General features: G+C 45.4%; 2 protein-coding genes across 5 annotated transcripts in view; one reads left to right on the top strand and one right to left on the bottom strand.

The window, feature by feature from the left end:
- Nucleotides 1-23,309, top strand: part of LOC148532444 (uncharacterized) — a 301,272-nt gene that overhangs the window by 260,535 nt on the left and 17,428 nt on the right. The gene's annotated exons all lie outside the window — the stretch shown is intronic.
- On the bottom strand, nucleotides 855-22,654 carry LOC148532445 (uncharacterized). Of its 4 annotated transcripts, none has more exons than XM_088467818.1 (5): nucleotides 22,605-22,654; nucleotides 19,775-19,924; nucleotides 17,193-17,384; nucleotides 6,338-6,593; nucleotides 855-4,093 (listed from the first exon to the last, which is right to left on the bottom strand). In XM_088467818.1, the coding sequence occupies exons 2-5, from the start codon at nucleotides 19,850-19,852 to the stop codon at nucleotides 3,183-3,185; spliced, it is 1,437 nt and encodes a 478-aa protein (XP_088323944.1). In that variant the 5' UTR covers nucleotides 19,853-19,924; nucleotides 22,605-22,654; the 3' UTR covers nucleotides 855-3,182. The 4 variants fall into 4 exon arrangements, with proteins under 4 accessions (XP_088323944.1, XP_088323946.1, XP_088323945.1 ...); XM_088467820.1 differs by having other exon boundaries at nucleotides 855-4,090; XM_088467819.1 differs by lacking the exon at nucleotides 22,605-22,654 and adding an exon at nucleotides 22,485-22,572.

The following is a 23,309-nucleotide window of genomic DNA, read 5'->3' as shown; positions in this document are numbered from 1 at the left end:
GCTATATCAGTAAAACTGAACAAAAATGTAAAGAACGCATGGGAGAATATAGAGCTGTTATTTGTGCCACACTTACAAGTGGTGGGAGTGAGCAAACTGTTACTCGCCACTTCCAGGAATTTAAACATGCGCTAAGTAGTCTCAGATATTGAATGATTGAGTTTCCATCGTTAAGAGGTGGGAATCGCCCTCTCCAGTTATTAGGCAAGATGGATACATCACCCTAAAGGACTGAATGATAGTATCCCATATTCATGTTTCCAATAAAATTACAAAAGTGTATTTTTGTGAAGCGACGTAACCAATAAACTATAGGACATATGTTTTATGATATTACATCGTATGGCGTTGGATATAGTGATGGTGTCTATAAGCCTCATCTCTGCTACAATGTATATTTTTGTATAGCTATGTTACTTGATTTTGCTGTTCCTTTAACTTTGTAACCATGGTGATGGGTAAACACTTCTGTATCATTGTAGCGTTCTTTGTTGATGAGGTCTACAATGAGGATGCTGCTGGGGCGGGAATGTGATCCCAGCCTGGAAGCCACCATTACACGTGGTTGATAAGGTATATAAGGTATGTTGTTTTGTTACTTATTTATCCTGATGACAATATGATAAATATATTGAAATGTTGAGAAAGTATCTCCACTTCTGTGTCATTTCTAGTTTATGCCCCGAGTGCCGCACCTTTATGGTTATTATCTCAGTATTTGTGAGGGCACCTGCATCAGCATTGAAAGCAAATTGGAGTGCCAGACCTTGAACTATATATATATATATATATATATATTACAGTATAATACTGTACAACGGGGATTGAAATGAGGATTCCAGACAGGCGGGTACTTGGTAAAGCAATGTCATTTTAATGGTAGCAGACACTGCAGCTTAGCATACATGAGGCTAGGCCTGGGCACATACAGGCACATAACAAAAACAAACATAAAAGTCTCAGCACTCCTTGTGCTAATCAGTCAGCAGTGGCTTGCAGCCACAATTTGGGCATGCTCTCCCAGCATACCCCTTTGACCTTCCAGGTCCTGGCAACTTAATGCTAACCACCACCCCCTGTCTATCGCCTGGCTAGCTTATCCAGCATCAGGAGCAATGAGCAATAGGTGTGTGAGAGTTTTAAACCCTTCCTATGCTGCTGACTTCCTAGTGGCTCTGGGAGACCAGGAAAACCCGGAATTCTATATTACCAGTTTGAGCTGTGCAGCCCAGAAAACCTGGAATTCCAAACTTCTTTTGTAGTTGCAGAATGTGCTAATCTTGTTTTCCTCTCCCTTGGAGGGAGTCGATCATACCAGAATGTGGGCAATTAAGATGAGAGACAACCCCTCTCACCACAGTATATTATATACATATAGCAAATTAATATTCATCCTAGGTCCCTATCGGAGACTTAAGGGTGAATTCAATTACTCACGATATTGCTTTAACTTAACGGGTGTTAAGTTATCGCACACTTCATGACGTTTGTGCGATCATTTCTTCTTTCTGCTATGCTCCCCCCTTGTTTGCACAAATCTATTACAAAAGTCACAAAGCCGCACACACGTGATCATCTTTCAGGTATTTTGCTAGGATAATTATAAGAAAAAAATAGGTAAATCTGCCTGTACCCCAAAAAGGCAAAGTGATGTAGGATAATAATATAAAAGTGTATTAGTGGCCCTAATAGAAGCATTTGGGGTTCTTATAAAGGGTGAATGACTGTTACAGCCACGTTTCTAAAACAGTTAAATAATGACAGTAAGTTTTTTTTCCTGCAAAATAAATGGTCTGCTTTCATTGGGGGGGGCATAAAAATGCATACAAGTATATTTTTGGGTTATTATAGGCAACTTTTAAAAAACACTAAAAATACACTTGTAACGCCTTCCAGCAAACTAAAAAACACCTGTCCCATCCATACAGCCCCCCAAAGAACCTGTAACACTACTTTAAACCCACTTTTTCCAACATGTCAATATTGGCCAAATTAAGCTAATTATAAGATTCTTTTTTCCTAATTAGTCATACAGGAGGGTGTCCCAGTGGTTCTAAACCAAGTCCTGACATTTTTGGCCTAAAATAGGAGTTGTGCACTTTTTATCACCTACTCAGGAGGTGCTGAAAACTTTTTGTAGATTTTTCCTATGGAGCAAGAAGTGGCTAATTGAATTCCCTCCTTAATCTTTAGTGATCTATTAAATATACAGTATAACCAAGTTATTAAATTAATATTCATCCTACGTCCCTATTGAAACCTCAATCTGTAATAATGTAGAATATGGATAGCTTAGATTTAGGCATAATGAGAACCACCTGTAAGATATCTTGGTATATTCGAATATGGAATTATACTGATATATAATATATACATACACAGATGGTGTAATGGTTAGCATTTCTGCCTCACAGCACTGAGGTCATGGCTTCAATTCTTAATACGGCCCTAACTGTGTGGAGGTTGTATATTCTGGGTTCAATTCTCACTACGGCCATAATTGTGTGGAGTTTGTATATTCTCCCTGTGATTGCGTGGTTTTCTCCGGGTACTCCGGATTCCTCCCAAATTTCCAAAAATATACTGGTAGGTAAATTGGCTCCAAACAAAATGAACTCTAGTGTGTGAGCAAATGGTAGGGAATATAGTGTAATATCCACTGATGTGAATGGCCAAATATTCTTTGTAAAGCATTCCAGAATATGTGTGCGCGCTATATAAATAAAGAATATACATACATACACATATAAACAAAAAGGTATAAAATCACATAAGTGAAGTCACACAGAGGATTATAACATATCTTGGTGGTCGGTAGGACCAGGTGACTCTTGTCTATCTAGTCTAGAAGACCACAGAGATATCAGGTGATAGTGATGAGTTTTATTGATTAGTTGAAACCATCTTAGTGAAGCGAATTCAGTTAGCACATCCAGATCAACTACTGATGACACAGACAGCTAAATCTGTCACTGCCCCTAGGGATGTTACTATTAAATACTATAAATTTTTATTGCATCTTTATCAAGCCCTATATTAATTATGTATCATTGTTTAGATTTCTCTAGCACTGTATAGCCCTCCTCTTTTTATATTGACACACATCCCAATTATCTGCGGATGGATAACTTAAACTGTTACTGTGTGGCTGGAGTGTTGCTACAACCCTGTTTTGTATCAGCTCAGAAAAATGCTTTTCTCCTATGTGACAGGTGATGTCTAACAAGATGTGATTTTTCTGTAAAACATTTTCCACACTCAGAGCATGGAAATGGTTTCTCACCTGTGTGACGTCTCTGATGTGTAACAAGATCTGATTTCTGTGTAAAACATTTCCCACATTCAGAACATGGAAATGGCTTCTCACCTGTGTGACATCTCTGATGTATAACAAGACCTGATTTCCGTGTAAAATATTTCCCACATTCAGAACATGGAAATGGTTTCTCACCTGTGTGAATTCTCTCATGTCTAACAAGATATGATTTCCGTGTAAAATATTTCCCACACTCGGAGCATGGAAATTGCTTCTCATTTGTGTGATGTCTCTTATGTGTAACAAGATGTGATTTCTGTGTAAAACATTTCCCACACTCAGAGCATGGAAATGGTTTCTCACCTGTGTGACTTCTCTGATGTGTAACAAGATGTGATTTCCGTGTAAAACATTTCCCACACTCAGGACATGGAAATGGCCTCTCACCTGTGTGACGTCTCTCATGTGTAACAAGAACTGATTTCCGTGTAAAACATTTCCCACATTCAGAACATGGAAATAGTTTCTTACCTGTGTGACTTCTCTGATGTGTAACAAGAAACAATTTACATGTAAAACATTTCCCACACTCAGAACAGGCAAACACTGTAGCAGGTGTATGAGCTGCACTATGTGTAACAAAAGCTGAGGTATCAGAAGAACAGTCCTCGTGATTACAGGGATCAGATGATATATCTGCACTGTGAGGTACTGGATGTTTATTAAGTATAACTGATTTGTCTCCTGGAGATTCCTGTGTGATGTTATCTTCTATCTTAATATCTGTAGACAAGATGAGATCTCCCTCCAAGTCATTCCTGCTTGTGCGTCCATCTGCTGGGAATACAATAAATGTATTATGAGATCTTTATACAGCTCACACACATTACCAGCACTTTACAGAGAATATTTGTCCGTTCACATCAGTCCCTGCCACAGTGGAGTTTAAAATCTAGAATCCCTACCACATGGATACACATGTACCCACACAAAGATAATTTTGTGTCAGAAGCCAAGCAACCTACCACTATGATTTTTGGAGGGTTTGAAGGAAAAACATACAAACTTCACATAGATATGCAGATGGTACATCACCAATGGAAATCTCACCCCGAATGCAGACTTTGCTGGGTAACGTTCCCTAGCCATCATCACAGCGCAGGAGGCCTCATTAGCCAGTGATGGTGGTGAACCACAATATCCATCTAGACCACCCTCACACATACACACGGGAAACATGTGGGCTAATCACCAACTGCGTCACTACACAAAGTTCCCCAGGATATATATGTAGCAAAATCAGCCTCTATATGGTCCTCTGGTCATCCTCAGGGAGAGAAGCCCCACCAGAGTCATGTTACTAAATTAGGGTAATGAGTCACTGTATATAACCGCTGAGAGGGAAGGAGAGCGATAGGACAGAGCAACACAGAATGATGGCGGCACAGAGCGGGGGGCAGCAGCACAGGGTAGGGGAATGGTACAGGGCACAGAGAGGGGAGGCAGCAGGACAGGGTAGCGGAATGGCGCAGGGCACAGAGTGGGGGAGGCAGCAGAACAGGGTAGGGGAATAGCACAGGGCACAGAGTGGAGGAGGCAGCAGGACAGGGTAACGGAATGGCGCAGGGCACAGAGCGGGGGAGGCAGCAGAACAGGGTAGGGGAATGGCACAGGTGTAAAGCGGGGGAGGCAGAGGGACAGGGTACTAGAAAGGCGCAGGGCACAGACGGGCAACAGCAGAAAAAGCAAAACAGAAGGACAGAGCAGGATTCAGAGACAGGTCAGCAGATAAAGCGCAACAGTACAGAGCATCTAAGCAGAGAGACTGGAGGAAGCCATTGTGCAATGACGGGTGTGTGGTTATAGCTCTGTGTGTGTGTGAGAAGGTGGAGTTCATGTGACGTGTGCATTGTGATGTGTAGTATGCAGCACATTGAAAATCAGTCACATATTACTCAAGTAAGATAATGGCTATTACATGTAGCTGTGCATGAGAAGGATCATGGGGTCTCATTACCTTAGCCAGTGATTTAATCATTATAGTGACATCCCATGTACTGATATACAAGATACACCAGAGAGAGGAGACTGGTCAGATATCTGGGCTGGTAACACACAGTGACATGATGTGAGGAGGAGAGCAGGAGTATAATAGGGGCTGATGGCTCCTGATGGATGAGATACACCAGAGAGTGTGAGGAGGAGACTGGTCAGATCTCTGGGCTGGTAACACACAGTGACATGATGTGAGGGGGAGAGCAGGAGTATAATAGGGACTGATGGCTCCTGATGTATGAGATACACCAGAGAGTGTGGGGAGGAGACTGGTCAGATCTCTGGGCTGGTAACACACAGTGACATGATGTGAGGGGGAGAGCAGGAGTATAATAGGTGCTGATGGCTCCTGATGTATGAGATACACCAGAGAGTGTGGGGAGGAGACTGGTCAGATCTCTGGGCTGGTAACACACAGTGACATGATGTGAGGGGGAGAGCAGGAGTATAATAGGGGCTGATGGCTCCTGATGTATGACATACACCAGAGAGTGTGGGGAGGAGACTGGTCAGATCTCTGGTCTGGTAACACACAGTGACATGATGTGAGGGGGAGAGTAGCAGTATAATAGGGGCTGATGGCTCCTGATGTATGAGATACACCAGAGAGTGTGAGGAGGAGACTGGTCAGATCTCTGGTCTGGTAACACACAGTGACATGATGTAAGGGAGGAGAGCAGGAGTATAATAGGGGCAGAGGAGGGTGTAGAATAAGAGATTGTAGTGACTGAATTATTATTCATGTTTACTTATAATAAGCCAATCTTAGTGCTATATGCAAGATATGTAGTTATTAACATGTCCCACACACATTGGAGCTTACTATCTAAATACCCGAACACACAGGTGCATTGTGTGAGAAGTCAATTAACATACCAGTATTTTGGGGGGATTTGAAAGGAAATCCACTCAAAACGGGTAGAACACACAAACTCCACACATATAATAAGATGGTTAAAATCTAACTGAACACTATACCATGGTGCAGAGAATGTGACTATTCTGTAATAAGTGTTTATTACTCACCTGTGCTGATATCTGTAGGGATTTCCTCCTTCTTACACTGCTGATCACTTCTCACATATGTCTCTTCTTCTCCCTCTATATTTTCTGCCTTTATATCAGTCACATACGTCTTTTCTTCTCCCTCAATATCTTCTACTTTGATATCAGTCACATACGTCTCTTCTTCTCCCTCTATATCTTCTGCCTTCATATCAGTCACATATGTCTCTTCTTCTCCCTCTACATCTTCTACTTTGATATCAGTCAGATCTTCACTCTAAATGACCCATAAAATAATAACACTTTAAAAATGTATGTTCCATTAAGAATATTAGTGTATTAGATGCACACAGGTCAGAAAATGAAATATTGGATTTTTATACTTACATTATGTATCCTTCTATCTCAGTCCTCTGAGGGACACTGGATACTATGAGGTACAGTGGGCTTCATTCAGAGGCGGCCGTACGGTCTACGACCGCAAGGCCGCCTCGATGTTTGTCCAGTGCGCACGAGGGAGCCGGCACCTTCGTGCGCATGTGTGAGACCCGCTACGACCGACAGCGCCGGTCGTAGCGGGTCTCTTTCCAAAGGGGGCGAGCTTTCGATGTTGATTGACAGCTCGCCCCGTTTGGAAGGTGGGCCGGGGGGGTGGCAGCCCAAACGGAGGCGTTCCCATGGGAACGCCTGCCGTTTGGGGGAGGCCCCACTAACATCACTAGTGATGTCAGTGGAGAGCTTCCGGCTCTGACAGAGCCAGAAGCTCTCCGGGGCTTACGACAAGTGAGACCCTACCCTAGGGTCTCGTCGTAAGCCCCGATGGTCGCTGACCATCGCGACCATCACCCTAGCGGTCATTAGAGCTGTGGGTGTAAACCCACAGCCTAACGACTGAAACAGAGGCGGCCGGTCAGGATGCAAGCGGTCGCCCAGTTTCTGAGCGACCGCTTGCATCCTCCAACTGCCTCTGAATGAGTGCCAGAGTGTGGAGACAGAAGCATGGTCACTTTATATTAACTGGAAAACATCTATAAGTGCTGGTGTTTCTGCACTGTGTACAGATCCCAGCTGGTGTGTGACTACCCGCTTCTGCTCTTCCTGCTGATACAGTGTACAGATCCCAGCTGGTGTGTGACTACCCGCTTTTGCTCTTCCTGCTGATACAGTGTACAGATCCCAGCTGGTGTGTGACTACCCGCTTCTGCTCTTCCTGCTGATACAGTGTACAGATCGCAGCTGGTGTGCGACTACCCGCTTCTGCTCTTCCTGCCGATACAGTGTACAGATCCCAGCTGGTGTGCAACTACCCGCTTCTGCTCCTCCTGCTGATACAGTGTACAGATCCCAGCTGGTGTGTGACTACCCGCTTCTGCTCTTCCTGCTGATACAGTTTACAGATCCCAGCTGGTGTGTAACTACCCGCTTCTGCTCTTCCTGCTGATACAGTGTACAGATCCCAGCTGGTGTGTGACTACCCGCTTCTGCTCTTCCTGCTGATACAGTGTACAGATCCAAGCTGGTGTGTTACTACTCGCTTCTGCTCTTCCTGCTGATACAGTGTACAGATCCCAGCTAGTGTGCGACTACCGGCTCCTGCTCCTCCTGCACATAGTGTACAGTTCCCAGCTGGTGTGTGACTACCCGCTTCTGCTCTTCCTGCTGATACAGCGTACAGATCCCAGCTGGTGTGTGACTACCCACTTCTGCTCTTCCTGCTGATACAGTGTACAGATCCCAGCTGGTGTGCGACTACCGGCTCCTGCTCCTCCTGCACATAGTGTACAGGTCCCAGCTGGTGTGTGACTACCCGCTTCTGCTCTTCCTGCTGATACAGCGTACAGATCCCAGCTGGTGTGTGACTACCCGCTTCTGCTCTTCCTGCTGATACAGTGTACAGATCCCAGCTGGTGTGTGACTACCCTGTTCTGCTCCTCCTGCAGATAGTATACAGGTCCCAGCTGGTGTATGTCTGCCCGCTATTGCCACTGAAATCCTCCCCTTAACCTCACTGGTTAAGTTTACACCCAGGTTATTTGACACACTGTGCGCCTGATTCAGAGCTGGCGTTTTTCTTTTTTTTTTGTGCGGTCTCCTGGCCGGTCGCTTAGCTGTGGGTGACCACCCACAGCTATTGCGAGCGGCCAGGTGATGGTCTCGACCATCGCGGCTAGCGACTAGACCCTTGTGGTAGGGTCTTGTTCCCGCAAGCCCCAGTGCGCTTTCGGCTCTATTAGAGCCGGAAGCTCACCCACTGACATCACTCGTGATGTCAGTGGGGCCGCCCCCAAATGGCAGGCGTTCCTTCGGGAACACCTCCGTTTGGCCAGCCACCCCTCCTGCCCGCCTCCAAAATGGGGCAAGCTGTCAATCAAAATCGACAGCTGCCCCGCTTTGGTGCGAGACCTGTAGTGACAGAGCGCCCGTTGCTATCCGGGTCTCGCACATGCGCACGTCGGAGCCAGCTCCGGTGTGCGCATGCGCAGTGGCCAAACATCGACCCGCTCGCGAGCGCATAGTGCTTGCGAGCGCATCTGAATCAGGCCCTGTGTCTTTGAAAAACTTCCCAAGCTAGAAATATATAATATGAACCAAGATAGGTGGGAACACTGGGCCGCCATGGAGTGCTGGGAGAAATAGGAATTATCAGGTACATAAATCACTATTTTCGCCTTTAGTCCTCCTTGGCAGCCCTTACCATAGGACGTACAAAGGCTATACAATAGCGAAGACTACAAAGATACATATAAAGCAACATATGCTGCATACTAATAAATTTTTTTCTACGATCCCCCATGGCAACCGTTACAATGGGATAACATTCCACCTCCTATAGTTTAGACAGGATGTTTTCTAGGGACCGCCCACCTGCTGGTATATAGCCTCACTCCTCTTCTTCCCTCTGTGTCTTTTCTTCTGTCTCGTAGTGAGTGGAGATTGTGTAGGAAAGTTTATTTTTTTCTGTCAGGGGTTACCTCCCTTTTTTAGCCAGCATAGGTGTGTTTCCCGTGACTGTGCGGGGTGGCACCTCGAGGGAGAGAATACAGCCCCTGGGAGTGTGGCCTTTACAGAATCCTGCCCAAAAAGTGTGCTGCCGGGAGTGTACTAACAGTCACCCTGGACAATGGCCACGGTGTTGGGAGCGTGGCCTTTTCAGATTCCTGCCCATACTGCCGCTGGAGGGGCTGGAACTTTCTATCCAAGCGGCCATTTGACTTACCCATGTGGCTGCTGGAGAGCCAGGACATCGGGTGTATGAACAGAGCAGTTCCCTGCTACTTCAGGGATCGTGGAAGACCCACAGTGCACAGCGGGTTAGATGTGTCCTAGGATGCCGAGCGGGTCAGGTCGCGCATGTGCAGCAGCTAACCAAGGGAACTCTGCCTCTTTATAGATGACGCCGGCTACCACAGAGCAAACATAGTAACTGAGTTGTGGCTGTGAATTGCTACTGAGCTGCTTACTGGATTGAACCTCTGCTAAGAAATGGATAAAGAACCTTTCCCCATAAGCCTTATAATGCCCACAAGTGGTAAGTCCTTTTCTAAAGAGCTTGGTTTTACTCTGTTATTTTTAGGTAGTGACAGGTGTTATTGTTATATTCAGTGTGTCTGCAGTAACTTTAGGACCTAGAAAAAAGGGGCTAAGGAGAAGCATTTATCCTTAACATGTGCTGTCTGTGATACGATTTTTCCTGGGACTCTGGATAAAACTTTGTGTGGGGATTGTGAGGACAATCCAGTTTCTATTGCTAATCAGTCTAAGCAGCTTCAGGAGTCAATGGAATGGATGAAGAAAACTTGTGTGTCCAGAGAAGAGCTTTTGGGGATGCAGAGTGTTAAAAGGTCTAGATCTCAGATCTTGGATCTCCTCCGAATGATGAGGCTTGGGGCGACATGAGACTGGGATAGCCAAAGTTCTATTGCAACCAAAATCAAGGAGACTGCATATAAAATTTATTATAGGTGGTATTATACTCCTGAAAGACTTCATAGAATGTTTCTATCTTCTTCACCCGATTGTTGGCAGGACTGTGGCTGCAGGGGCACTATGGCCCTCATTCAGAGCCGTACGCTCTGAGCAGAGCGCACGCTCTGAATGAGGGCCGGGCTCCATTTTCATGGAGCGTCCTCCTGGACGCTCGTATAGCTGTGGGTCACCACCCACAGGCTATACGAGCGTGCATTGTGATGGTCGCGATGGTCGAGACCATCGCGACCATCGAATTTGCGAGCCGGAGCCTGCGGTTGAGGTTTTCAACCGCAAGCTCCGGAGTGATTTTGGCTCTATCAGAGCCAAAATCACTCCCACTGACATCACTAGTGATGTCAGTGGGCTGGCTTCTGACGGGAGGCGTTCCCGTGGGAACGCCCCCGTCAGGGAGGCACGCCCCCGGCACGCCCACCAAAGGGGGCGTGCTGTCAATCAACATTGACAGCACGCCCCCTTTGATCGGACACAACGAGCGAAGGACTTTCCTTCGCTCGTCGCGTCTGGCGCATGCGCACGACGGAGCTCCCTCCGTCGTGCGCATGCTCAGTCCATAACATCGACCCACTTGCGAGCGGACAGCCGCTCGCGAGTGGGTCTGAATCAGGCCCTATGATCCATATCTGGTGGACCTGTCCAATTATTGTCCCCTTCTGGGACTCGGTTCATGGACTACTAAATTCTCTTCTGGAAGCTCCAATTTCAAAAAGATCCTTGGATATTTTTATTGTTCTATTCACCCCCGAATATTGGCAAATTTTCAAAAAAATTGGCTGCACACATCCTCGCAGCAGCAAAATCCCTTATTGCTCTAAATTGGAAAAAGACCTCCCCACCACTCCTCTCTGTACTTAGGGATCAGATTTGGCATGTTGCGACCATGGAGGAGATAACTTATTACCTCCATGATCGAGGGCATGTTTTTTCTCAAGTTTGGACTCCTTGGCTGACTGCTGAGTATAGTCCCCCTCTTTCTTCCACACACTCTGTACAGCGACCCATGGGCAACGACTGATGATTACCGTCCAGAAGATGTTTGATATGTATTGGTTCTTTGGAAGATGTGTCGTCTCCTCTTCCCCCCTCCCCCCCTACTTCCTCCTCTCTTACCCTCTGTTTACCCCTCTCTTTTCTACCAAGTATTTTGAGTAGCTTTTCTTTGTTTAGTATTGTTTATAAAATTTGGTCTGTATTGGGTCTCTCTGACCCGTTTTTTTCTTATGTACTAAATTGTATTTTGAATGATCAAAGAATTATGAAAAAAAAGGTCTAGATCTCAAACTATCCTAAATTAGGGATAGGTATGGGAGGACAGCGGCATTCAGATGCTCAGAATCCCGAAAGGGGCCAGATAAGTATCAACCCAGCCCATTCACACCCTAACCCTCCTTCCTGCATCCTAACCCTCCCTACCCCAAACTCTAATTCTTCCGGTTAGTGCCTAACCCTCCCCCCTTTGTGCCTAACCTTAACTCCCCCTGGGGGTGCATAACCCTAAGCCCCCCTCTTCACAGCCTAACCCTAGCCTCCCCGTGGTGCCTAAACATAACCTTCCCCCGCTGCAAACAACTACCCGGCCCGCTATACTTACGATCGGGCTGCTGGCTGTCAGGATTCCAGGCGTCGGCATCTCAACTGATGTCGGGATTCCAGCACTGGGATTTTGACTGCCGGCATCCTGATCGGAGGTAAATTGACTACATCCCCCTAAATTATGATGGTGCAGTTTCCTCAGAGGAGCCTTTGGAAGATGAATTATGTGACATTTCCAGTGAATAATCCGGTGAGATAAGGGAATAAGCTAGAATGTTTAATGTTGACCTGGTTGAAAGTATGCTAAAAAAAATATCTAGAAAACCATGAATTATAAAGCAGCTGTGGTTCCTTCAGGGGAACACGATCCGTTATTTGAGGATAGGATAGAAAAAGGTCAATGATTTTCTGTGCATAGAGTAATGAAAGAGTTAATTTCTAAGGAGTGGCAGAATTTGGATAGGAGACAAGAAAAATTGTCCTGGATAGAGCATATGTATCCCTTTAGGGGTGATCAGTTCCTTAATTGGTGTGTAGTTACTAAGGTAGATGCAGCTGTGGCAGAATTAACTTCTAGAACTACGATACCCTGGGAAGATGGTGCAACATTTTGTGGTTCTATGGACAGAAGAATGGAAAATTCTCTTAGAAGATTGCACATTTCTTCTGTGGCGTCTTTAAAATCTGGAGTGGCGACAGCCTCAGTAGCTAGGTCCCTTAGGCTGCGGAGTTCTAATATGCATATGGATCTAGAGGAGAAGATTTCTAAGCCTTATATAATGAGACATTTGTAGATTATGCAAAAGGCCATAGAATTCCTATGTGAAGCATCTCTGGATGTGACATCTTTCTCAGCAAGGTCTCTAGTGTCTGGTGTGTACCAGAAAGGAGAGCTTTATGAATACGAGCTTGGGTGGCAGATGCCCATTCCACGAATAGGCTGGCAACATTACCGTTTGAAGGTACCTTACTATTTAGCGCTGAACTTGATGCTATGACACAGAGATCATCTTTTGAAAAATCAGTCAGGCTGCCTACATCCTCCAGACAACAAATGAGGCTAAAAGTTATAGGCCATGAGTTCCTGCCGGTCAAGATGCCGCTGGTCAGAATACCGACAGTGGAAGTTCAACAGTGAGAATCCTGACACCCATATGTAAGTATAGTAACACTAACCCCTACCCTAACCCTCCCTCCCCAGTGCCTAAACCTAACCTCCCCCTCCCCGCATCCTAAACCTAACCCTCCCCCCTTAGTGCCTAACCCTAACTGTTATGGGGCATCTGAATCATAAACAAGAAGTATTTTATTAATGCAGGACACAGCAAAAATTATGAGATTGGCAGAAAAGAATCTGAAATCTCTAACAGCAATGCATGTGCCTGGGAAACAGAATGTATTGGCAGAATTCCTCAGCAGGAAAGTTCTTCTTCCAGGAGAGCGGGAGATGAATGGCGACGTGTTCCGAATGATTGTAAACAAATTTGGCCAGCCTGATGTGGACTTGATGGCAACACATCTCAACAGGAAGGTAGAAAACTTATTTTCCAAATATTATCTTCCTGAGACAAAAGCAGTGGATGCTCTCTCAATACAATGGAAGTTCCAACTGGGTTATATCTTCCCGCCATTCCCAATAATAGCTTGAGTTTTAAAACAGATGAGAAGACCAGGTGGAGGTAGTGGCGATTCTTTCTTTCTGGCCAAGGAGAGTGTGGTTTGCAACTGCCATATTCTTGGCAGTACAGGAGCTGTGGACTCTGCCAGTGAGGCCAGATCTTCTACATCAGGGGCCAGTTAACCACCCATACCCACAAAAACTCTGAAGGCATGGAGATTAGGCGGAACCAGTTGAAGGATAAAGGCCTAACCGACCAAGTAATCCAAGTCCTGCTGCAAGCAGGGAAGAAATGATAAAGTCTGGAAGAGATTTATTACCTGGAAAGGGTCTGCTGAGGAGGTTACCAAGCCAATAACTCTGCAAGTCTTGCAATTCCTACATGAGAGGTTTTCAAAAAGTCAGACAATTTCACCTATCAAGCAGCATTGAGTGTCCTATTGGATAGAAGGCTGTCAGAAGAAGATTTCATTAAAAGATTCTGCCAGGCTATTAAAAGAATCCGTCCAACCATCAAATCTTTTGTAGCTCATTGGGACTTGAACTTGGCTTTAAATTCCCTAATGATGCATCCATTCCAACCTTTACAGGATGTTCCATTAAAATTTCTGACTTGGAAAATTGTATTTCTTCTCAGTGAGTTGCAACCTTTGTGGGCAAAACAACCTTACTTGATTTTATGTATTATTGAATAAATATTTTGTTATGAATACACCAATCATACCAGCGCAGAATTATATTTGTATAGTCTAGTCTAGTGTTTGTATGAGGTGGGCAATTACCTCTTAATGATTCTGCAGCAGGTGTGGTGGTAATTGAGCTTAGGCATGGAACAAGCACTGAGAATAATTATTCTTGATTTACTTAAATGTTCTGCCCGATAAGGTGGTATTGAGAACAAACCCAGCCTTTCTACCTAAGGTGGTAACATCTTTCAATTGAAATCAAGGGATCATATTACCCTCATTTTATCCTGAGCCTCAGAATGAAAAGGAGGAAAAATGACAAACGTTGGACCTTGTCAGAGAAACAATGAAAGATATTAGAAAATTCAAACACTTGTTGGTTATTCCAGGTGGAATTATAAAAGGTTATGCTCCCACAAAACCATTTCCAGATGGATTAGAGAGCTGATCATATTCCTGTACAAAAATGACGGTCGGAAGGTTCCAGTTGTGATGAAGGCACACTCAACTAGAGCAATGGCTACTTCATGGGTAAGGAAACTCAAGCTTCAGTGAGGGATATGTGTGAAGCAGCCACATGGTCTTCAATTCATATGTTCTCTAAACATTATGCTCTTATGAGTCTTTGTACTAAGCCTTATAGAGAGATAAAGTTCCAACCAATCAGCTCCTGTCACTTTACAGGCTGTTTGAAAAATGGCATTTAGGAGCTGATTGGTTGGTACTTTATCTTCATCCACTTTACCTCTTTCTCTCGAAGTCTTAGTACATAGACCCCTTAATATTTCTACCGCCCACTTTGGGGGTCATGTTCTGCACAGGGCACTTGCTGAATAAGTTGGCATGATAAAGTATCTTGTTGGCGTTACTGACCCGACCCTTATTCTGCTTTGGTATTTCCCATTGTGATGTCTGCCATGGGGGGATCAGAGAAGAAAGTAGCAAATTACACTCACCGATAATTCCATTTCTTCATAGAGACCCCATGGCAGCCTTCAGAATATCCTCCCCTTGTAGTGTTTTCCAGGAACCAATTATACGGAGACACTGGAAAGACACAGAGGAAGGGGGGAGTGAAGATATATACCAGCAGGTGGGCTGTCCCTAGAAAATGTCCTATCTAAACTATAGGGGGAGGGATGTTATCCCATTGTAAAGGCTGACATGGGGTCTCTATGATGAAATGTAATTATCAGTGAGTATAATAATACATTTATTACATGGCTGTGTGGAGAACGTGTCGCACACTGAGAATCAGCAGAGGATAATATATCCCAGTGGTAATGACTAGTGAGGTCATCCAGCTGCCTCTGCTAAGTTCTGTCACTGAGGGCTGTGCTTCCTTTGTCCAAAAAGTTACCTCTGCTCCAGTATAGGGGCTTATTACCACCTCTGGTACCTTATGTGCACATTTCCTGTATCCCTGTGTCATTACTTCTGTGCAACGTATGGAAGGGGCACAAACTTATACACCAGATACACTGTCACAAAGATGAGGTAATCAGTGACCCTGAGAAAAATGTACCCATTGAAGCAAGGTGTGTCAGGGTGGGTGCCCTGTAGACCCTCGAAGACAAAGAGTTAACTAAGGTAAGTCTATCATAACTCTTATTTTCTTCTTCAGGCTCCATGAGGATAAACAGGGATACCATGGGCAGTAAAGCAGTTTTCCCTAAGGGTGAGGACACTCTTGAGCAGAAAGGAGAATCCACCGCCCAAAGGAAGCATCCTGAGAGGCAAACATATCAAAAGCTTAAAACCTGATGAAGGTGTGGACAGAAGACCACACGGCCACCCCCCACCCACAAATGGATGCAGCCTGTCAATCAGGCGAAGGTGTCCAGGGCACTGTAATCCGGGGTGGCAGTGATTTCGCAGTACATGCGCCGTCCACCCACCATCGGGTTTGTGTACAGGTCTAAATCAGACCCCAGGCTTCTAAGAGACCTTGGGGAGATTTATCATAGCCTCTTAAGAGTGAACGAGTAGAGAAGTTGCCCATAGCAACCAATCAACATCCACCTTTTATTTTATAGAATGTATATGATAAATGCTAGCTCACAGCTGATTGGTTGCTCTGAGAAACTCTCCACTCTTTAGGAGCTTTGATATCAGGGCTGTGGGGTCGGGAAGCCAAACCTTCAAGTCAGACTCCTATTAGTAACACCGACCCCACAGCCCTGTGTAATACATCTCCCCCTCCTGCATGGAGACATAGACAGTGACATCCCGACACCTTATAGGAACCTGACATACACAATGTTACAGTCATCACCCAGACACTTCCCCTGGTGTTACTGTATAATGTCCCATTCCCAGCAGTCACCTCTCCAGTCATCACCCATACACATCCCCTGGTGTTACTGTATAATATCCCATTCCCAGCAGTCACCTCTCCAGTCATCACCCAGACACATCCCCTGGTGTTACTGTATAATGTCCCATTCCCAGCAGTCACCTCCCCAGTCATCACCCAGACACATCCCCTGGTGTTACTGTATAATGTCCCATTCCCAGCAGCCACCTCTCCAGTCATCACCCAGACACATCCCCTGGTGTTACTGTATAATGTCCCATTCCCAGCAGTCACCTCTCCAGTCATCACCCAGACACATCCCCTGGTGTTACTGTATAATGTCCCATTCCCAGCAGCCACCTCTCCAGTCATCACCCAGACACATCCCCTGGTGTTACTGTATAATGTCCCATTCCCAGCAGTCACCTCTCCAGTCATCACCCGGACACATCCCCTGGTGTTACTGTATCACGTCCCATTCCCAGCAGTCACCTCCCCAGTCATCACCCAGATACATCCCCTGGTGTTACTGTATAATGTCCCATTCCCAGCAGTCACCTCTCCAGTCATCACTCATACACATCCCCTGGTGTTACTGTATAATGTCCGATTCCCAGCAGCCATCTTTCCAGTCATCACCCAGACACATCCCCTGGTGTTACTGTATAATGTCCCATTCCCAGCAGTCACCTCTCCAGTCATCACCCAGACACATCTCCTGGTGTTACTGTATAATGTCACATTCCCAGCAGTCACCTCTCCAGTCAGCAGCTGAATGATCTTGTTGGTGAGATCCAGGATTTTCTGGTCATTGTGTCTCTCATGTATCAGTAAGTGAGGAGGAGGCACAGTGATGGGGCTCTGGGTCCTGCTGAGTCCTCCTGACACACGGGGACGGCGGCTGGGTGTCTCACACTCTCTTGTTGTCCTCTTCACTGCGGTGTAATCCTGTGTATTGGGGGAGACATCAATTAGGAGGTAAAATAAAAAATGTTGGTGTTATAATTTTTAGTGGTTAATTGTTAAAATTGTGTAAATCTGCACATGCCAATAAGGCCCTGTGTCCTCTGTCTATGGCCGACTCCCATAGATGACTCATATGCTTTGTACAGAGTAGTGCAAACAGCGAGAGGATACTGTAGTGTAAGATCAATAAGAGGATTCAGACCAGCCGCCCACTACACATGGCAGAAACTGTGGCAGAGGTAGGCTAAGCCTGTAATACAATTGTTACTATAAAGGATCTCACAGAAGCTAATGTCCAAAAATAAAATTCACATGTACTCACATGATATCCTAAATGTGTCAGCCTGAGTGCATCACAGAGAAAATAATTGGAGGGGAAAGAGCATCCCAGGATACCTCACCTCCCCAGTCATGTCCCTGTATTATTACTATAGATGTAAGTGATGTCACTGTGACACTCCCAGATCCCCTCACCTCCCCAGTCATGTCCCTGTATTATTACTATAGATATAAGTGATGTCACTGTGACACTCCCAGATCCTCTCACCTCCCCAGTCATGTCCCTGTATTATTACTATAGATATAAGTGATGTCACTGTGACACTCCCAGATCCCCTCACCTCCCCAGTCATGTCCCTGTATTATTACTATAGATATAAGTGATGTCACTGTGACACTCCCAGATCCCCTCACCTCCCCAGTCATGTCCCTGTATTATTACTATAGATATAAGTGATGTCACTGTGACACTCCCAGATCCCCTCACCTCCCCAGTCATGTCCCTGTATTATTACTATAGATATAAGTGATGTCACTGTGACACTCCCAGATCCTCTCACCTCCCCAGTCATGTCCCTGTATTATTACTATAGATATAAGTGATGTCACTGTGACACTCCCAGATCCCCTCACCTCCCCAGTCATGTCCCTGTATTATTACTATAGATATAAGTGATGTCACTGTGACACTCCCAGATCCCCTCACCTCCCCAGTCATGTCCCTGTATTATTACTATAGATATAAGTGATGTCACTGTGACACTCCCAGATCCCCTCACCTCCCCAGTCATGTCCCTGTATTATTACTATAGATATAAGTGATGTCACTGTGACACTCCCAGATCCTCTCACCTCCCCAGTCATGTCCCTGTATTATTACTATAGATATAAGTGATGTCACTGTGACACTCCCAGATCCCCTCACCTCCCCAGTCATGTCCCTGTATTATTACTATAGATATAAGTGATGTCACTGTGACACTCCCAGATCCCCTCACCTCCCCAGTCATGTCCCTGTATTATTACTATAGATATAAGTGATGTCACTGTGACACTCCCAGATCCCCTCACCTCCCCAGTCATGTCCCTGTATTATTACTATAGATATAAGTGATGTCACTGTGACACTCCCAGATCCCCTCACCTCCCCAGTCATGTCCCTGTATTATTACTATAGATATAAATGATGTCACTGTGACACTCCCAGATCCCCTCACCTCCCCAGTCATGTCCCTGTATTATTACTATAGATATAAGTGATGTCACTGTGACACTCCCAGATCCCCTCACCTCCCCAGTCATGTCCCTGTATTATTACTATAGATATAAGTGATGTCACTGTGACACTCCCAGATCCCCTCAGCTCCCCAGTCATGTCCCTGTATTATTACTATAGATATAAGTGATGTCACTGTGACACTCCCAGATCCCCTCACCTCCCCAGTCATGTCCCTGTATTATTACTATAGATATAAGTGATGTCACTGTGACACTCCCAGATCCTCTCACCTCCCCAGTCATGTCCCTGTATTATTACTATAGATATAAGTGATGTCACTGTGACACTCCCAGATCCCCTCAGCTCCCCAGTCATGTCCCTGTATTATTACTATAGATATAAGTGATGTCACTGTGACACTCCCAGATCCCCTCACCTCCCCAGTCATGTCCCTGTATTATTACTATAGATATAAGTGATGTCACTGTGACACTCCCAGATCCCCTCAGCTCCCCAGTCATGTCCCTGTATTATTACTATAGATATAAGTGATGTCACTGTGACACTCCCAGATCCCCTCACCTCCCCAGTCATGTCCCTGTATTATTACTATAGATATAAATGATGTCACTGTGACACTCCCAGATCCCCTCACCTCCCCAGTCATGTCCCTGTATTATTACTATAGATATAAGTGATGTCACTGTGACACTCCCAGATCCCCTCACCTCCCCAGTCATGTCCCTGTATTATTACTATAGATATAAGTGATGTCACTGTGACACTCCCAGATCCCCTCACCTCCCCAGTCATGTCCCTGTATTATTACTATAGATATAAGTGATGTCACTGTGACACTCCCAGATCCTCTCACCTCCCCAGTCAGCAGGTAGATGATCTCCAGGGTTAGATTTAGTATCCTCTCAGTCATGTGAGTCCTGTCTGTGTCCATCCTCAGTATTTATACAGGACACGTCTCACCCTCACATGACTTCTAGTAAAGACTCTCTGGTTCTTCTTGTGTCTAGTAATAAATATAATAATCATCACAGATTACATGTATCTCTGAGTAATCAATATATTATAATAAATATCACAGGGTATTTGTAATATATACCTGTTAAGTCCTCCTCTTCCCTGAGCCATTTCACACACCTGATACACACTGATCACTATACACAGGTCACACACCTGATACACACTGATCACTATACACAGGTCACACACCTGATACACACTGATCACTATACACAGGTCACACACCTGATACACACTGATCACTATACACAGGTCACACACCTGATACACACTGATCACTATACACAGGTCACACACCTGATACACACTGATCACTATACACAGGTCACACACCTGATACACACTGATCACTATACACAGGTCACACACCTGATACACACTGATCACTATACACAGGTCACACACCTGATACACACTGATCACTATACACAGGTCACACACCTGATACACACTGATCACTATACACAGGTCACACACCTGATACACACTGATCACTATACACAGGTCACACACCTGATACACACTGATCACTATACACAGGTCACACACCTGATACACACTGATCACTATACACAGGTCACACACCTGATACACACTGATCACTATACACAGGTCACACACCTGATACACACTGATCACTATACACATGTCACACACCTGATACACACTGATCACTATACACATGTCACACACCTGATACACACTGATCACTATACACAGGTCACACACCTGATACACACTGATCACTATACACAGGTCACACACCTGATACACACTGATCACTATACACAGGTCACACACCTGATACACACTGATCACTATACACAGGTCACACACCTGATACACACTGATCACTATACACAGGTCACACACCTGATACACACTGATCACTATACACAGGTCACACACCTGATACACACTGATCACTATACACAGGTCACACACCTGATACACACTGATCACTATACACAGGTCACACACCTGATACACACTGATCACTATACACAGGTCACACACCTGATAACCAGTGATTACTACACACAGTATAAAATACACAAGTACACAACACCATATGACAAGATATTTCCCCAGGCCAGATCCCTCACAGACCACCCACCTTTTCCTCCTCATTCCACCCTCAGGTCATTCTCCCCAGTAACCTGGGATAAAGTCTCTGCCCCCATCATCTCTCCCTACTTCTCTGCTCCCCCTCCCCCATTATATGCCCCCGATAGCGCACCACATCTCCCAGCCAGCCTCTCTCCCCCACTACTGCCCTATTCCTCTGTCTCCTAATATCTGGGCGACTTGTGTACAATCACCCATCTTATTTTCTCTGCTCCCACATCTGCAATAATTACTGTGTCAGCAGTGTTTTATGGTCTGTGACTCCGCACCTGGAGTGGGACCATAAGTCCCAGCATGCCCTATCATGCTGGAATCCACAGTAAGCCTACCACTGTAGGATGTACGTTCCATGTGTGACAATTCTCCAGGCCATATTTATGTAGCACAGGGGAGAGGCTGAAGCATTTCTTGGAGGATAATCACTTACAAACTGAGAATCTAGAACAGTGTTTCCCAGCTCCAGCCCCGAAAGGTTCTTAAAAGGGCATGTTTTCCATATCTTCTTGCAGAAGCAGAGGTGCCTGCATCACTGACTAACACAATCTAAACGATCCATAGGTGGTACTTATGATCTCACTGGTGATTCTGGAAGGAGACCTGGAAAACATGCACTGTCATGAATCCCTGAGGACTGGCGCTGGTCCTTACACACATGATGGTAAGAGAGAAAGTGCTGGGAGCAGAGGGAGCTCCATACAGGTTGGTAATAATTAGAGGAATGAAAAGAAAGCTAAGAAATCCTCAGACAGGTGAGGACTCAGCAGGGCCTATTACAGAGGACGTCTGTGCATCTTATACATCACCCGGTGTACACTATGGTGTCTCTCTGTGTATTCTGTCACTTCCACACTAATAACCACCTACTGAGGGTACTGACCACCAGCTACAGCTGATACATTCTGTATGGGGGGTCTGAGTGCACCGGACACCTCCCTTTCTCTATAGTCTATTACCCACCGAGCAGTGACTGCTCCATCTGTATTATATGTAACACCAGGGTCTGCTCCACCTGTATTATATGTAACACCAAGGTCTGCTCTACCTGTATTATATGTAACACTAATAATCACCTACTAAGGGTACTGACTGCCACCTACAGCTGCTACGTTCTGTATGGGGGGTCTGAGTGCACCGGTCACCTCCCTATCTCTATAGTCTGTTACCCACCGAGCAGCGACTGCTCCAGCTGTATTATAGTAACACCAGGGTCTGCTCCACCTGTATTATACCAACACTGATGTCTGATCCACCTGTATTTGATAAGTAACAAAAGAGTCTGCTCCACCTGTAGTATATGAAACACTGGAAGCTGATCCACCTGTATGATGGTAATGCAGCACATAGGTCTGCTTAAGTTATATATGTAACACTGGAGTCTGCTCCACCTGTAATATATGTAACACTGAAATCTAACCTACCTGTATAAAGATAATGCAGCGCCAAAGCTGTATTATAATAACAACAGTCTGCAGTGCATCACCTGTCATATATAACATTGGAGTCTGCTCCCCCTATATAACACAAATAAACACCATTACCTGCTGCCAGACACAACAATGGCCGCTCTCTGCCTCCTCCTCCTACTGACACTGTCACACGTAACGTAAGATGCCGTTCTAGAAGAAACGCCCCTCTAGATAGCCACGCCCCTCTCATCTCCGTGTAGCTATGGCTACTGTCTGCCCCGCCCCTCTTATCATAGTGACCGCCCTCTCATTCCCTTCAGGGCGGTGATTGGCAGCAGCGAGAAGCCAATCAGGCGGCATATAGTAGGAAGGACGTCCTGTAACTAGAAGCCACCTGCTCCTACCGCTCCCAGCTCCATCACTAGAGTAACAGGTTTATAGTCTAATGGTGTCCTCATGTGCGGTGACCGGCTGCCATATTCTTATAGTCTCTCAGTCACAGAGCAGAGGGGGCGGGGCCACAGGGGCTTTCGCTGCCATTTTGTCATAGATATTCCTGACAGCCGGAGCCAGGTAACGTGTCCTGTATATATTATATTATTATTATTATTATTATTATATAGGGGAGAGGGGACTGTACAGTGATATATGAGGGGGAATAACACAGCTCCCAGCACACACTGAAATGTGGTATTATTATTATTATTATATAGGAGAGAGGGGACTGTACAGTGATATATGAGGGGGAATAATACAGCTCCCAGCACACACTGATATGTAGTATTATTATTATATAGGGGGAGGGGACCATACAGTGATATATGAGGGAATAACACA

The sequence above is a fragment of the Taudactylus pleione genome, unplaced genomic scaffold, assembly GCF_031769625.1.
Source record: "Taudactylus pleione unplaced genomic scaffold, aTauple2 ptg000076l, whole genome shotgun sequence".
Lineage (NCBI taxonomy): Eukaryota > Metazoa > Chordata > Amphibia > Anura > Myobatrachidae > Taudactylus > Taudactylus pleione.
The sequence above is the reverse complement of the archived record's forward strand: the minus strand, read 5'-3'. Positions and strand labels throughout refer to the sequence as shown.